The 15,176-nt window shown below is 37.3% G+C and overlaps 2 protein-coding genes across 2 annotated transcripts; one reads left to right on the forward strand and one right to left on the reverse strand.

The window, feature by feature from the left end:
• Positions 1-6: 6 nt before the first annotated feature.
• Positions 7-8,241, forward strand: LOC148045600 (mediator of RNA polymerase II transcription subunit 4). Its single transcript, XM_087716685.1, has 8 exons — positions 7-127; positions 714-911; positions 2,064-2,130; positions 2,404-2,574; positions 3,285-3,342; positions 4,288-4,374; positions 4,991-5,122; positions 7,801-8,241. Exons 2-8 carry the CDS (start codon positions 829-831, stop codon positions 7,971-7,973), a joined length of 771 nt encoding a protein of 256 aa, XP_087572811.1. The 5' UTR covers positions 7-127; positions 714-828; the 3' UTR covers positions 7,974-8,241.
• A 1,332-nt stretch (positions 8,242-9,573) lies between these two features.
• Positions 9,574-14,337, reverse strand: LOC148045601 (nucleotide triphosphate diphosphatase NUDT15-like). The gene is made up of 3 exons (XM_087716686.1): positions 14,172-14,337; positions 11,267-11,463; positions 9,574-10,250 (listed from the first exon to the last, which is right to left on the reverse strand). Exons 1-3 carry the CDS (start codon positions 14,312-14,314, stop codon positions 10,114-10,116), a joined length of 477 nt encoding a protein of 158 aa, XP_087572812.1. The 5' UTR covers positions 14,315-14,337; the 3' UTR covers positions 9,574-10,113.
• Positions 14,338-15,176: the final 839 nt, after the last annotated feature.

Raw genomic sequence — 15,176 nt, forward strand, 5'->3', positions numbered from 1 at the left:
GCCTGCGCAGAAATACAGGAACCGATCCGAAGGCAGCCGAGTCCTCTTGGTGCGTTTATTCTTCTTCCTGCTCTAGGGAGGAAGCGGAAGCCACTGGCGGAGACACAGTGGTCCTGCTTGGCGCCGCGTAAGACGTTTTGAACCCTTTGGGCTTTATTTCGGGGCCGCGTTACCCTGAAAGCGCTCAAGTTGGTGCTTTGATGCCCCGATTGCCCCGCCCCTCCTTCGAAGTATTTTAGGGATTTGATTACGTAGTGTCGAGTTATTTCTAATTCCTAGTGACCGCAGACAGGTTTTCTCCATAACGATCTATCCTTACCCTGGCCTTTGGAGTCGCGGTGACAGCCATCGGCTCTATAACCGATTTTATAACCGAATCCTATAATCATTTCCCGCTGATGTCGTTTTTCGTTTCACCTTTCCCAACGTAACAATAGCTGCAAAGAAAACTTCATCTTCCCTGCCTTTTATCCAAAGAGTTTTAATTTTATTTATGCCCTCCAACTAAACCCTTCGCCGAAACTTATGAAGAGGTGCAAGAGGTTAAATGCAGGCTCCATGGGCCGGCCACCCTCTTTAAAACGGGGTTGTGTTTCCCAGCAGGAGCCCTGGGAAGGGAAGAAAGCGGTCTTATTGAATATAATGCGAGGCTCCGGAACAGAACGGGGGGGGTTAAAGCCGCGTGAATTTCCTTCTCCCTTTTCCCTGCGCAGGCCTTGACGCCGAGGTCACCAGGGGCCGCTCTCAGCCTGCTGGCTGCTGCCCGGCTGCAGTACTTTCCTCCGATCTTTGCCGCGGCTTCCCCTTCCGGCCAGCAGAGGTTGCGGGATGGCGGCCGGAGCGAGCGGGGAGCAGAGCAGCACCAGGGAGAAGCTGCTGGCTGCCTTGGACGATCTGGAGTTGCTGGCCAGGTAGGCGCTGCTGGACGTCGCGTCGTGGATCTCTTCGGCTCCGCCGCGGAACTTGGCGCTGGCTGTGGAAGAGCCTAAACGGGAATTCCTCTTCTTGTGTTCAGGGCTCCTATCCTCGGCCAAAGGGATGGTTTAAAAAGCGGGACTTGGGGCGTCTTGACGTGAATACAACGTTATTGGACGGCTAATAAGTACCCAATTTCAAATTATTGATTTCTAGGTTCATTAAGAAGAAACTATTTATTTATATCTCGCCTTTATTACTTTTACAAATAACTCAAGGCGACGAACACACCTTCCTCCTCCTATTTTTTTCCCCGACAACCCTATGAGGTGGATTGGGCTGACAAGGGAGAATGACTCGCCTAAAGTCTCCCAGTTGACTTTCATGGCTAAGGCATGACTTCAACTCACTTCCTTTCTAACCTGGTGCATTTGCCAATAGCCCAAACTGGCTAGTGGTTAACCATAAAGTGGGCTTTTCTATTTCCCTGCAAAACGGTTGTGGAGGGCTGGCAGACTTGCAGGAACAAACTTGAGAAGCAAGTGTGCTCAAGATATGTGAGACAGGATATAACTCTTGTTCTTTTTTTGAATCTGGCTTTTGTGTGAAAATTGTTCTTCAAACATTTTACATGCTCAGGTCTGTGGGGTGCAAAACTTACTTTTCTGAATTGAATGTAGATTTATTTTGATGCACCTCTGAGCAGAATTTTAAAAAATTCCTTTACATTGCAAATGCGACTTCACCTGACGATCCATAGTCACTAGCAATTGATGATTAGAAAAAAAATTACCCACAATGGCCCAACTGGTGCCATCACAGACAGGATGTCCACTTTAAACACCATGCCCCTTCTAGCTCAATTTCACTATATATATATAAATAAACTAAAATCCCTATCCATTGTTATATTTTTACTATAAGACCACCTAAATTCTTTTAATTTGTTTACTAACTGCATTTATTTATCATTTTTATAACAATTAATTCTGTCAAATATCAAATCTAACTGGATTTACCCTGATTAGCTGAAACAACAGGGGAATGGCATTTAATATGAAAGGAAGACTTAATTTATTTGCTTTGGAGGAATGGATAATACACTAAAACTCTCCTTTTTGCCCACAACTTATACTGTTTTGCTTTAGAGAACTGATTGAAGTTTTGGCAATTTCAAGAAATCAGAAGCTAGCACAACCTGGGGAAGAGAGCCAGGTAAAGAGTTTAAAAATCTTATAAAACTATAGAAAAAATATTGTGTTAATTAACTACAGGTTGACCAGCCTGAAAAGTAAAGTAGTATGTCTGTTTTCTACTTTTATTTATGCTATTACATAAATAAATTTATGCTTTTTTTCATCCAGGCTCTGAGATCTATAACTACAGCTATTAGAAAATCTAGATAGCTACTACAATATTTGATTTTATTGGAAATCCTGAAATTGACAAGAGTTACATTTTCCTGTTATATAATTATTTATTGCACAGATCCTGGAATTGTTAATTCATCGGGATAAAGAGTTCCAAGAATTGATGAAACTAGCTCTTGATCAAGGGAAAATCCACCATGAAATGCAGGTATTGGAAAAAGTTGTAGAGAAAAGAGACAATGATATTCAGCAGCTTCAAAAACAACTGAAAGAAGCAGAGCATATTCTGGTGAGTGAAGTGCTCGATATCTTTTGATGTTTGTGCCTATTAAATCATGCATACAGAAAGTTGGTATAGTTTATTAGTATTAAATGTTCTAGTAATAGGCTAGTTTATTTTTAATATCTTTAATACTTTCCTTTGGTTGCTATGTTACTGCAAGCCAAAGTTGTCTATGCTTTCTTGAAATCTGTTTTCTTTCTCTGTGCTAGTCTGCAGGTTTTTTTCTTGAAATTTGGATGTGCTAGCTGGTAACCATGTGAATATTTTAGATGAATCCTACAGCATGTTACTAAAAAAAGATAGCTCCTCAAGCCTGAAACCCCTGATTATCAAATTGTCTAAATTTATACAGTATGTGGAACTGTAATAAAGGAAGAGGTTGAAGTGTACAATTCTTTAGACCAAAACCATATTTTGGCTAGCATGCTGTAGAAAATCAATCAATTTAGTTTTTTCTTTAGCATTTTATATGAAGCCAGCCAGTTCTCATTTAATTAATAGCCCATTGCAGCTGATTGCAGTTTGGCAGTTCAAATCTCAAGTTTTGACTTAGCCTTCCATCCTTCCGAGGTCGGTAAAATGAGAACCCAGATTGTTGGTAGCAATAGGCTGACTCTGTAAACCACTTAGAGAGGGCTGTAAAAACACTATGAAGCAGTATATCAGTCTAAGTGCTATTGCTATTGCTATAACAATACATAGTATTTTACATATAGGCTACAGCTGTTTATCAAGCAAAAGAAAAACTGAAATCAATAGAAAAGGCAAGAAAAGGTAAGTGTTTTTAATTATTTCTTTTTAAGTCTGTTACTGCAACCATAAGTTGAACATTGCATGTCACATGAAATTTATAAACATTTGTTTCAATCATAATTTATTTTCATCAATAATTACCCTATATATTTTTTTAAAATTCATGGTACATTTCAAAAACAAGACAATTCAGTGTATCATTTATTCTTGTTCACCTAAAGGCATTTTCGGTCATTTGCACCTTGATAAAGCTGTGACCAAAACAAATTAAATAAAATCTTGCAATCTTCTATGAGATCTTTGAGTTCATCAATAGCTTCCTGCTGGATCAATTATTTAGAAGAGGATTGAGGTGAAACTAAACAGAGCAATTGAACAACACACATATTCCTGGTTTAATTTCTCTAGCTTTGTAAGGACAGTTTTTGGTGCTTCACAGGATGCTAGATAAAATTATGAGAAGGGGAAACAATGGCTTTCTGGAGATTCGGAAATTTCAACTCCCAGCATTGTTTACATTAGAGCAACAGGGAATTGTAATTTATGTAGAATTATAGAGCAGAACAGAAAGTAAAACTACTGGAATGTCTGTTGTCTGTAGTATATTCATGAATCAGCAGGGAGGAATGTTCTGAATGTTTGGCTTTTATTGCATCATTTTTGCACAAGAATTTAATTTGAAGACACAGGAATCATTTTCATTTGGGTATTTTAAAGTGTTTCTCATGAGAACCATCATACCATACCAAAATGTAGCACCTTACAAGATAAATTTCCATTATAGAAGAGAGGTTGAAATGCACATAGAGCTGCCCAAAAAGAAAGAAAGGGCTCGGGAAAACAAAAGGAAACGATCATTTTATAATCTTAGTGCTTCAACATTTTTTTACTTGAAAGGATTAATAGTGAATTTTATGTTACAGAATGGATAGCTGCATGCATTCATTGTATCTACATTTCTTACAGGTGCTATTTCGTCTGAAGAAATAATTAAATATGCTCATAGAATTAGTGCCAGCAATGCTGTTTGTGCTCCTCTAACTTGGGTGCCAGGTAAATAATAAATATGTCTATATATCATTTTATTTTTACTGACAATAGGTATTCACATATATAAACAAATATGTTTATATATACTACTACTTGATAAATTTGTTGACAGGTAATACAAAATACATATTTTCTAACACGGGAGATTTATGCAGTGCTTTGTATTATTAAAGTGAAATAAGCTTTGGAGCACATGTGTATGAATGTAACATGCAATTCCTTGAAACTGTCTTCTAGAATTAAGCTATAGCTTTAGAGGCAGCCTTAGAAAATGTGCAGCTGCTTTAAGGAGTTACCTTTGAGTGCTGAATCTTTTTCCTTTGACTCTGAATTTTTGACTACTGAATGCATGCATGCTTTGTGCTACCAAGTGAGCAACTGTTAACTTATCTAAGATTTTTTTTATGAAGAGTATGACAGGGAAAATAAATTATTTGTTCATTCATGCTATTTTAAAAGCTGGCCATTCATGAATGATTTCAGGAGGTTTACAGAAGGTTAAAACAAAGTAATAGGTAAATGAAAGCAATAGTAAAACTGATCATTAAAGAAAACCACTATTATATATTTCACTTATATTTGCTTATTCAGAATTGCAAACAAAATTATTATTTTTAAGGGGATCCTCGAAGACCATATCCAACTGATTTGGAGATGAGGAGTGGTCTTTTGGGTCAGATGAACAATCCTTCAGCAAATGGAGTTAATGGACACTTACCAGGAGATGCACTTGCAGCCGGCAGATTGCCAGGTAATAGAAATTTAAGAGAAATGAGTCTGTTGTCAAGTGTGTTCATATGCACACTTTATGTATATAAAATGCATATATACATATGGATATGCAGCGTGTAACCTCAGGCATGACAAATGTTGTAAATCTCAGAAGTTAATGAAATTAGGAAAATAAAGAAAAGTCCCTTGAAATAAACTAAGAATTTATTTAAAATAAAGATTGAAATATATTCAGAGATTAATAATGAAAATATTAAAAGCATTTACTTATCACTGTAGTGAAATGTGTGTACAGTATTCGCACAAGCTTGAGTAAAAGAATTGTTTTAAAAAGATTTAGAATTTTATCAGGAGATTATTTCTAACTTTTAAATCAAAGCTGGTCTGTAATGGAAAAACAAGTGACTTCAGCTATTTTAGCACTTAGCAGCATTATATACTGCCCCATAGTTCTTTACAGCATTCTCTGGATGGTTTACAATGTCAGCATATTGCCACCAACTATCTGGGTCCTCATTTTACCAACCTCGGAAGGATGGAAGATCGAGTCAACCTCCAGGTTGATCAGGACCAAACTACAGGCTGTGGGCAGAATTTGTCTGCAATACTGTGTTCTAACATTGTACCACCAGGGCTCTGTTTTTTTTGGGGGGGGGGGAATATCAGCATCACCTTACCACTGAAGTTGAAATCTAGGGAGGGAATAAGGTTGCCTTCTTTTTCTGTAAGATGATTTTCTGGTGAAATTGTATAAATTGCTAATTTTAGAGGAAAGAAGACTTCTGAGTGAAGAATTTAATCCTGTGATTTTTTTAAATGGAAAAAATACAATTTTACTAATGGTGAGAAGAGTTGAATTTCTAAAGAAGACAAGATTCTGGTAGTAATAGCCTAAGAAATAAATTAGACAAAAATAAAAGGGTGGATAGGTGTCTTGAAAAATAGTAGAAAAAAGAGGTACATGCTAAACCAGAAATTTCTCGGGTTGATAGAAGTGAGAGAGAAAAGCAAATTAGCTTATTGACCAATTAAAATAAATGGGAGATAGCATAAAAATACCTGCTTTTATTTGCTGTCTTGTTCATTGTGAGAGCTTTAAGTTCTTCTAAAACTCAGGTTGGCAGCACATTGCTTGCAAATGCCAATGACTTCTTGCAGAATCACTAATATTCCCTCAAAGTATCTACATCCTTTAACATCAGCAAATCATTTCACCATTACCTGCACCTTGACATTCGGTATGCTATCTTGGCTCAAGGTAGTAGAGGATAACACATATGCTGCAGGAGAACCCATTGTGGCTGTTGATATGCTTGTTGGGAAGCTTTATAAGCTGCCTGGCAGAAAATAAAATTATGGTCAATGGTTTATACTTCCTTGCACATGGGGAATACATATCAGTTGCATTTATTATGGGGCAAATTTGTTTTACTCTTGGAAATTGAGTTTTGGTGCCTGGAGAAGGTTATTTGATTTATACGGAGGACAGTATTTGCCCAGTTATTTAATATTATCCATTTGCTGTCCACAGTAAGCATCCATTCAGTTTGCAAAGGGAGAAAATATACAGTAAACAGTTGCGTCCCAATGAAAAACTGTTAAAAAATTTAACAGGAATATTGTTTCAATTATTTTTATCTATTAAGCATGTGTAGTGTGGTTTGAAATCAGGAATCTGATATCATTTTTTAGATTAACTAATTATGGGTAATCTTCAATTTACAAGCCCAATTGAGTCCAAAATTTCTATTGCTAAATGAGAGTTGTGTGTTTTGCTCCATGTTACCACCTTTCTTGCCACCATTAAGTGAATCACTGCAGTTGTTAAGTGAATCTAGCTTTCCCATTGACTTTATCAGGTCGCATAAGGTGATCACACAACTCCGGGACACTGTAATAATCAAAAATATGAGTCAGTTGCCAAGAGTCTGAATTTTAGACTTAGACTAACCTTATTCTCACTTTGAACGGTACACTAATCAGCAGACATAAAAATGAAATTTTGCTGTATACAGCTCTCAAAGTCAAAATCTCCAATATACACTACATAATAGAATACAAAATAAATACAAAATTATACCTATAAATGACATGGAGAAACAACAGTCTAGTTCGGATATATACATGTACATAGCGAGAAAAACAAATATTGTGAGTTTTATCAGATGGATGGCATAGCGAACAAAGCTGTTACAGAATCTGGTAGTCCTGCCAAAAATACTTCAAAACCTCAGAATGATATGTGGAAAGACCAGTTCAGACTGTTAGTTATCTGCACCCGCAGATACTTAATACTGTTGACGACCTCTACAGCTGCATCCTTGATGCTCAGTGGAGTATGACCATGCTGGCTCTTTGATCACATGACCATGGGGATGCTGCAATGGTCATGTGAAAACCTGTCATAAATCAGTTTTCAGTGTTGTTATAACTTTGAATGGTCATAAAATGAATGGTTATAAGTTGAGCACTACCTGTCAAGGTATTCTTAGCAGCAGAGGGTTTAATGGGAAAAAGAGAATGTTCTTCTGAAATCAGTGGGAATTACAAATATATGGCTAGTTTACTTTGATGTTTGTAAAATTGATGTGCAATTTTATACTGTAAATTTCTGGTCAGAAAGTTCTTCCATGTCATTTTAATATATTATTAAAAAATAAAGAGCATGGAGTAATTGTATATTTCTTTTTTCTTCAGATGTACTTGCACCACAATATCCCTGGCAATCAAGTGACATATCAATGAACATGCTTCCTCCTAATCACAGTAATGACTTTATGTTAGAACCTCCTGGACATAATAAGGAGAATGAGGATGATGTAGAGGTTATGTCAACAGATTCCTCAAGTAGCAGTAGTGACTCCGATTAGGGCCTGCATCTGAATCACTTGATCATACCAGCGAATACACATTTTGCATTCCAGATGGAGGATGAGGTACCAAGGAGGAAACTTAAAAATTCATGAGAATCATTCTCTTGTATTTGATGAATATGACTTTGTCCCAGAATTTCAGATAATTGTTGAAATAGGGTGATGGTAGCCACTGGAAATACGTTATGCTCTGACATAATTTATTTTGGTATGTGTTTATTCATAAAAATGTTTTTGCACTAAATAAATATCTATGAAATTGCAAGTTAGCTGTTTCTTGTGAGTAGAATAACACTTCTATGAACAGCAAAGAATTTGAAGGAACAATTGTCACCAATTTCTTAATGTTTTTATAGTAAGTCTTCTAGTCTTTCAAAATAGACCTTCAAGCAGCAGAGATGTGGGAGAAAATTCCATTCTTCAACTCTATTAAAGAAGTATTCTATGAGTAAAATTCTGCTAACAGATCTTTAGATCGAATAATCTTTCTGATTCCATAAAATCGGAAAATATTATTTAATGAGACTTTCCCAGCCTGCTACTTTGCATGTGCAGTAGTTTGTAATACTTTACCAGCACTTCCACTTCCTAGGCTTTTTGTCAAGGGAATTGTAGCCCAATACACACAGAGGATGAAGGTATAAAATAGTTTTGTATGAATTTTGCTAATAGGATTCATTAACAATCAGGTTGTATAAGAAGTGAATAAAAGCTTTTACATATAAAATAGTAAGTTTTCACTTAAAAACACTGAATGTATTGTGGTTACACCATATCTTGTTTAATGAATGTGAAGGTGAGGCCATAAGGTCATGTAATGGCTTTCTGAATCATGGATTTGCTGGTCCCAATGGTGCCTGTTAAAGTGCAGACAACCTGAATTTTTAACAGTAATCTAGGCCCATTAAACATGCCCTAAGTTTGGCAAACAGTGTGTGTACAGGAGCTAGCTTTGGTTCTCAAATTTGGAGGATAGAGACAATGAATTCAAGATGATGGTGAAGGGGAAGGCAAGGGGGGGGGGTTAAGGGGAGAAAGAAATGGTGTCAGATCATCAAGCCAGGGAGGGCAAAGGAAAACATCAGTGATAGAAGCTAAGGACAGCCATGGAGAGAAAGAGTATGATGAAGAAAGGGCTGGCTTTTCAGTAGGAGCAGTGGGGACTTGGCCTTCCCAATGAACTAGAGGAAGAGGTAAATTTTAAGAAAACCTAAGTAATATGAATGGATTTAAACATCTTGGAAATGTTTTTCTTAAAATCTCATTTATTGATTAAATCAGAATTGGCTGGTTCTCTATATTAAGCCAAAATTACATTGATATACTCTGTGAACTCAGCCTGCCTGTTTGAATTAAGATTTCACTTGTTATACTTGGGCACATATTCTTGACTGTTCCAGATAGTCAGGATGGTTTTTTTCACTGTTTTATCTTATCTGCTGGGATTCCTTGCTAAAATACTGTCAATTTTAAAACAGCACAGCAGTCACCCAACACTTTCCTCTTGGATCTGGCCTATGCTAACTTCTCTTTTTTCTTTCAAATTGAAGGCTTTTTGTTTAAAAAGAATTTTTCTAAAAAATTAAAGGACTTGAAATGGATTTTCATAGTTCCTGGTTTACTCAGTTAACCATAGAGGCAAAGTTTATACAATACATTGAACTAATGTGGCTGAACAAATTTTGGTTCAGCGTATCATGCAAAAATAACTAGTGAAAAACTAAAAACAATGTGGGTTATATAGTTGCATAAAAACATGTTAAAGTTTTTTCCCATTGGAAAAGTTTCACAGGTTTTCTTGATAAAAAAAAGCTTGCACACTACTGGTAGTAATTTTTCTTCTTTCCATTGGTGGTTCTCCTAAGTCAGAGAGCAAATGGATTAGAATGGGGAGAGTTTATCACCATTTGTGATTAATTGGATCATATCAATTATGGGAGCAACTATAAACGTTTTTATCTTTTTTTACAGAGCAAAGTAACATAAAATATAGGATGCATTATTGCAGCTGCTTTGACCAATAACAAAACCATAAGTATCACAAGCATGCATTAAGCCCTGTATACTAGGATACATCACTGTATTAAAATACGTTGTAAAGAAAAAATATGTGAAGTTGTGTGTCAAAATATAACTTTTATAGATTTCCAGTGTACCCAATCAGGTGATTTAATTCTTCTTTGAAAGGATTATAATTTTGTTCTCTTAAGCAGCGTAGAGGCCAGAAGAGTTTATCCGCTGGTGGAAACTCATCCCATTTTACCCATTTCCAATCTACAAAAAGAAAAAGAACAAGTGTTTCAGCATAAGAAGTACATTAATCTGTCAATGATTGCTAGGATGATGTAGCATCAGATTGGGAAATGAGAGTTTATATAGAGAAAGAAATTCATTGGAAAATAGTAAATGCCTAAAATTCCCAGACTGTTGTGATACAGACATAGATTTTTTAACCCAGAAACACAAAACACATCATTTTACAATGCTACATATGGCTGTGACAGCTGCAAGTGGTGCATATAATGTTCAATTTTAAAAAAAAGAATTAAAAGCATAAAAATTAAAAACATTACAAAGAAAAAAACTTTCATACATCTAAAATGTAGGTACCTCTCAAGAGTTAGAGAAGAGCTATTGCATGCAGGTGACATCAAATGTAAGTGCCAATCTCTAACAATCATCAAATCTGTCCCAGCAAAAATGATGTAATGTATGCCCTGATCTCAAACTCTTTGAATGGTTAATTCTTCCTTCAATAACACACATAAACACAAGCCCAACCCTGTATAATATAGTAGTGCTGAAGGATTAGGTCACGGGTCATCTTAATCCAGCATTTTGTTTCCCATACCATTGTTACCAAGATACCTTCAAAAGCAGAGGGAAGCAAACTGTTTTGCATAAAACTAGGTTCAAGCATTCCTGTTTTATTATTACATTTTAGTATAAAATCAGAGTTGCAACCTGCTTAATTATTTTGCAGTCTTACAACTTGACATATTTTGTTACAGGAAGTTTAGAGACAAATATTGAGTAGACAACTCAAAAGATAATGCTGGAACTCATTTTCAGTACCCTAGAAATTAATTCAATTCAATTCAATTTATTTAATTTAAAAAGATAAATTAGAGAAGCTTGCAGCCCAACGCTTGCCTAGACACAAAATCAACAAAGGGATATGATTTGCACTTTTATACAGACACAAATGTTCAAACAAAAAAAGCAGAAAACCATTCTTACATTATACATATATGCAGACAACATGGATACAGAGTTTTTTAAAAACTTACTTTCATTTTTATCAGGTTCCAGATTCTTTGGTTCAGATTCACGATTCATATCAACGCCTCCTTTCATTAGGATGGTGACATAATGGTAATTGTCCTTTAAACTGGCAGCATTTACAACTGAAGCAAACTGCACATTTGTTAGATGCAAAGCAGTTTCTTCTAAAGTTTCTCTCTCTGCACATTCTACCAAACTTTCACTGCACAGAGAGGAAAAATGAAGGAAATATGAGTTAGTCAGAAAGCAAGAATGGTTCTATCGGTTTGAAACATCACAAGAATCCAGTTTATATGACAACTAGCAGGCATCTACTCTGAACAAGATTCCTGAATATTTTTGTCAGCTTTTGTTTGCCCTTATTTCCAAAGAAATTGATTTGCTTATAAAGAAGTGATAGCGCTTTATTTTCATTAATTCATTTTCTGTGATGTAGCATAATTTTAATATTTGTTTACTGGCGTAAAGCTTTTTTGCATGTTGAGCTAATGGAAAATATTTGGTGTTTCAGTAGCTTCAGATAGTTTTTCTTATTTATTGTACTTTTATAACCTTATAATATGGAGTGGCTGTGGTATACCCCTTTATATTCTGGACTTTTTCAACTTTGCCTTGCCCACATAACCTGGGGGTCAGGTGGTCAGAGCAGGTGCCTAGGGATCTCTTTGCTCAGCTTCAATCTGTGTGGCAGTTATGTCCTTTCCTGTATATAGAAGTTCTCTGCATTCTCATTTATGCCGTTTAACTCAAATATGGACTATTGCAACATGCACAACATAGAGATATCCTTGAAAAGTATCTGGAGGATACAGGTGGTACAAAATGCAGTTGCATGGGCAAATTTTAGGTGTCCAAAGGGTGCATGTAACACCTCTGCTTCAGAAGCTGCATTGGGTGCCAATTTGCTTCCAGGTCCAATTCAAGGTGTTGATTGTGACCCATAAAGCCCTACATGGCATGGGGCCAGGCTTCTTATGGAAACACTTTTTCCTATTACATCAGCCCGTCTCACATGGTCAGGTAAGGGAAGGTATGTTGCAGACTCTGTCAGTTAAAGAAACTCCTACTGGTAAGGTCAGGGAAGAGAACCTCCTCTTCTGTTGAAATATTCATGTGGAGTATTCCCCCCACCCCAGAGGTGAGGAAGGCTCCCACTTTCCTGGCTTTCTGAAAAGGCATTAAAACATATCTCAACCCCAGACAAAACCAGCATGGTTGCATTAAAAAAAAACTCTGATAAACTGAAAGACAAAAACAACAATAAAAAGTGGAAGGACTGATACACCACTAAAACAAAATACCAGCATATTTATTTTTATTTATTTAATTTGACAATCGTTTACAAGATAATAGGTGTAAGAATAAACATGAGTATGAATGAAACAGGGACGAATAAATGGGAACTGTAGGACAGGGATGGTAGCACAATGGTGTGCTTCTGTATGCCCATTATAGTGTGAATCTGCAGATGACATCAGGAAAGCTAAGGCAGAAGTAAGAAACAAGACTTGCAACAAATGTCAAAAATAATAAAATTTATTTCAATATGTAAAAAAACAAGAAAAAAGTCAAGGAATCAATCAGTCCATTAGAAGATGGTAAGGTGACAGTAGTGAAGAAAGCAGAACTGAAAGCAGATGTGCATGCGAAGCGGTACCAATGCCAGTAGGAACCCACCCCTGCACTCAAGTATGAGTCAGCAGGGTGCTGCAATAAAACCAATACAGTCCTAAGCTGCATCAACCAAGGGATAGTATCAAGTTCACATGAAGTGATGATACCACTTTATACTACATTAGCAAAATCACACATGGAATACTCCATCCAGTTTTGATTACCACAATACAAAAAAGATGAAAGAGAGCAACAAAGCAACAAAGATGATAAGGGGATGTAGGGTGAAAGCCAATGAATGATTGCAGGAGCTGGGTATGTCTAGCCTAATGCAGAGAAGGACTGAGGTGACTTGATAGTAGTCTTCCAATATTTGAGGGGCTGTCACAGAGAGGAGAAGGTCAACCAAGAAGTAAGGGATGGAAATTTATCAGAAATCCAATCTAGAACACTATGGAGAAATTTTCAATGAGAATAATTGATCAATTATTGCTTGCCTTCTGAAGTTTTGGATGCTCCATCCCTGGAGGTTAAGAAGGAATTGGACAGCCATTTGTCCAGAATGGTAAGATCTGTTTGAGCAGGAGGTTGAACTAGAAGACCTCCAAAGTCCCTTTCAACTGTTATTCTGTTACTATTACTGCCACTAGAAAGTCAAGAAAAGCTCTGACATCCTATTATTCGGATCAAAGCCTTCTCTTCCCCTCAATTCTGTGCTGCAATAACCCCCCATTTTAATAAAATTATTAACCAGCAATTCCAGATTTGGGCTACAAAAAAGAGCGAATGTTGCTCTACTATATCTATTTGTTACCACTGTCATTTGATGTTTTACAACCAAAATCTAGAAGCTTTACCACCAATAAAAGTTTAAAACAATAACATTCCATATAATTAAAACTGTTTCCATCTTGAACAGGGATTGGACTAGACGACCTCCAAAGTCCCTTCCAACTGTTATTCTGTTACGGATGATGATTGACTCCTTACTTACTAATTCCCCTTTCCTTCCTTCCTTCCTTTCCCCGGCTGTATGAAGCCTACAACTTTTAAAAATTAAAACCGAGCATTCATTCAGAAGACACCCAACTATTTATCCCGGTGCTTTTCAAAGACTGCAACTTTAAAATGTGTGGACTTCCATTCCCGGAATGTTGGCTGTGGGACTCCAGAAATTGGAGTCCAAATACCTTAAAAGTAGTCGAGTGCCCCCCCCCCCCAAGCCCCTCTGCTAGCTCCACGTGCACAAGAGGAACGGGCCGCGTGACAGCGTCACGAGGAAAGCCTCCAGCTCACCCAAACTCTAAGTGTCCTCCGGGAAGCTGGAAGAAACCGCTCCCGACGACACTTCTCCGCTTGCCTACTAGGATGCAACCAGGGTGCCTGTGGCTGGTGATCACCACTCCAACTCCGACCCCTGGGCGCAGCGGCTTCTCCATTCCCGGTCCGGCAGAGTTACGCTCGGTTTGACTCCGCCTTCCTCGGCCAGACGGTCGCGCAGCCTATCTGCGTGGGAGAGGCTTTTTTTTTTTGGCAATCTTCTCAGGGCTCAATTGCCGCTGGTAATTGCCAATTTGGTAGCACAGATGTTCAGGAAGGATAATTATTATCTCGATTAAAAAATGAACTTTTTAAAAGGCCAGAAGCCGTCTTAAAATCTCAACTGGAAATGAAAGGAAAGCAGACTATAAAAATGTACTGATCAAACAATGGTGGTGGATGCAGTTCGGGGTAAACAAGCACAAAATAATACCAATAGGAGTAAAAACGCTAAACTTCACTTTAAAATGAAGAGACTGGCTCTAGCTTTGCAATGCACCCCTTGTTACCTTAATCATGATTTACTGGATTTGCACAGTGCACTAGGCCACAAACATAACCTGAATGAAGCACTCTTGGCTGTTCTTGCAAAAATTAAGCAGGGTCAAACCTGATTAGTAGGTAGATGGAGGCCACAAGGAATTATAGAAGGGTAAACTAGACTCAGAGCTAGTTTATGGTAGCGATTAAAGCATCAAGTCTAGAAACCAGAAATCCTTGAGCTGGATTAGGTTGGGGCAGTCACTTTCTCTCAACCCTAGGAAGCAGGAAGTAGCAAACAGCTTTTGAAAAACTTTGCCAAGAAAACTCTGGAAACTTGTCCAGGTAGGAATCCCCCCACACACATGCAGAGGGAAACAAAGATTATACGTCTGGTTTTTTTTGCTAAGAGTTAAGCTAACTGGCTGGTCTTTAATTTACAATTCAGGCAGTTAATTATTTAGCCAAAGATGAGCACATCTGTAATAGCAGAAACTGCCT

This window comes from Thamnophis sirtalis, unplaced genomic scaffold (assembly GCF_051295495.1).
Source record: "Thamnophis sirtalis isolate CommonGarterSnake01/CBP01778 unplaced genomic scaffold, rThaSir2_p1.2 scaffold_5, whole genome shotgun sequence".
NCBI classification, from domain to species: domain Eukaryota; kingdom Metazoa; phylum Chordata; class Lepidosauria; order Squamata; family Natricidae; genus Thamnophis; species Thamnophis sirtalis.

Bases quoted from the DNA above. Each gene is read 5' to 3' on its own strand.
- LOC148045600 (XM_087716685.1), top strand. From the start codon at position 829: ATGGCGGCCGGAGCGAGCGGGGAGCAGAGCAGCACCAGGGAGAAGCTG. The intron at 912-2,063 runs GTAGGCGCTGCT...GTTTTGCTTTAG, and splicing joins GATCTGGAGTTGCTGGCCAG to AGAACTGATTGAAGTTTTGG. The intron at 2,131-2,403 runs GTAAAGAGTTTA...TTTATTGCACAG, and splicing joins AACCTGGGGAAGAGAGCCAG to ATCCTGGAATTGTTAATTCA.
- LOC148045601 (XM_087716686.1), bottom strand. From the start codon at position 14,314: ATGGAGAAGCCGCTGCGCCCAGGGGTCGGAGTTGGAGTGGTGATCACC. The intron at 11,464-14,171 runs GTGAGCTGGAGG...CTCTCTGTGCAG, and splicing joins GGAGGACACTTAGAGTTTGG to TGAAAGTTTGGTAGAATGTG. The intron at 10,251-11,266 runs GTAAGTTTTTAA...TTCTTTTTGTAG, and splicing joins GGAACCTGATAAAAATGAAA to ATTGGAAATGGGTAAAATGG.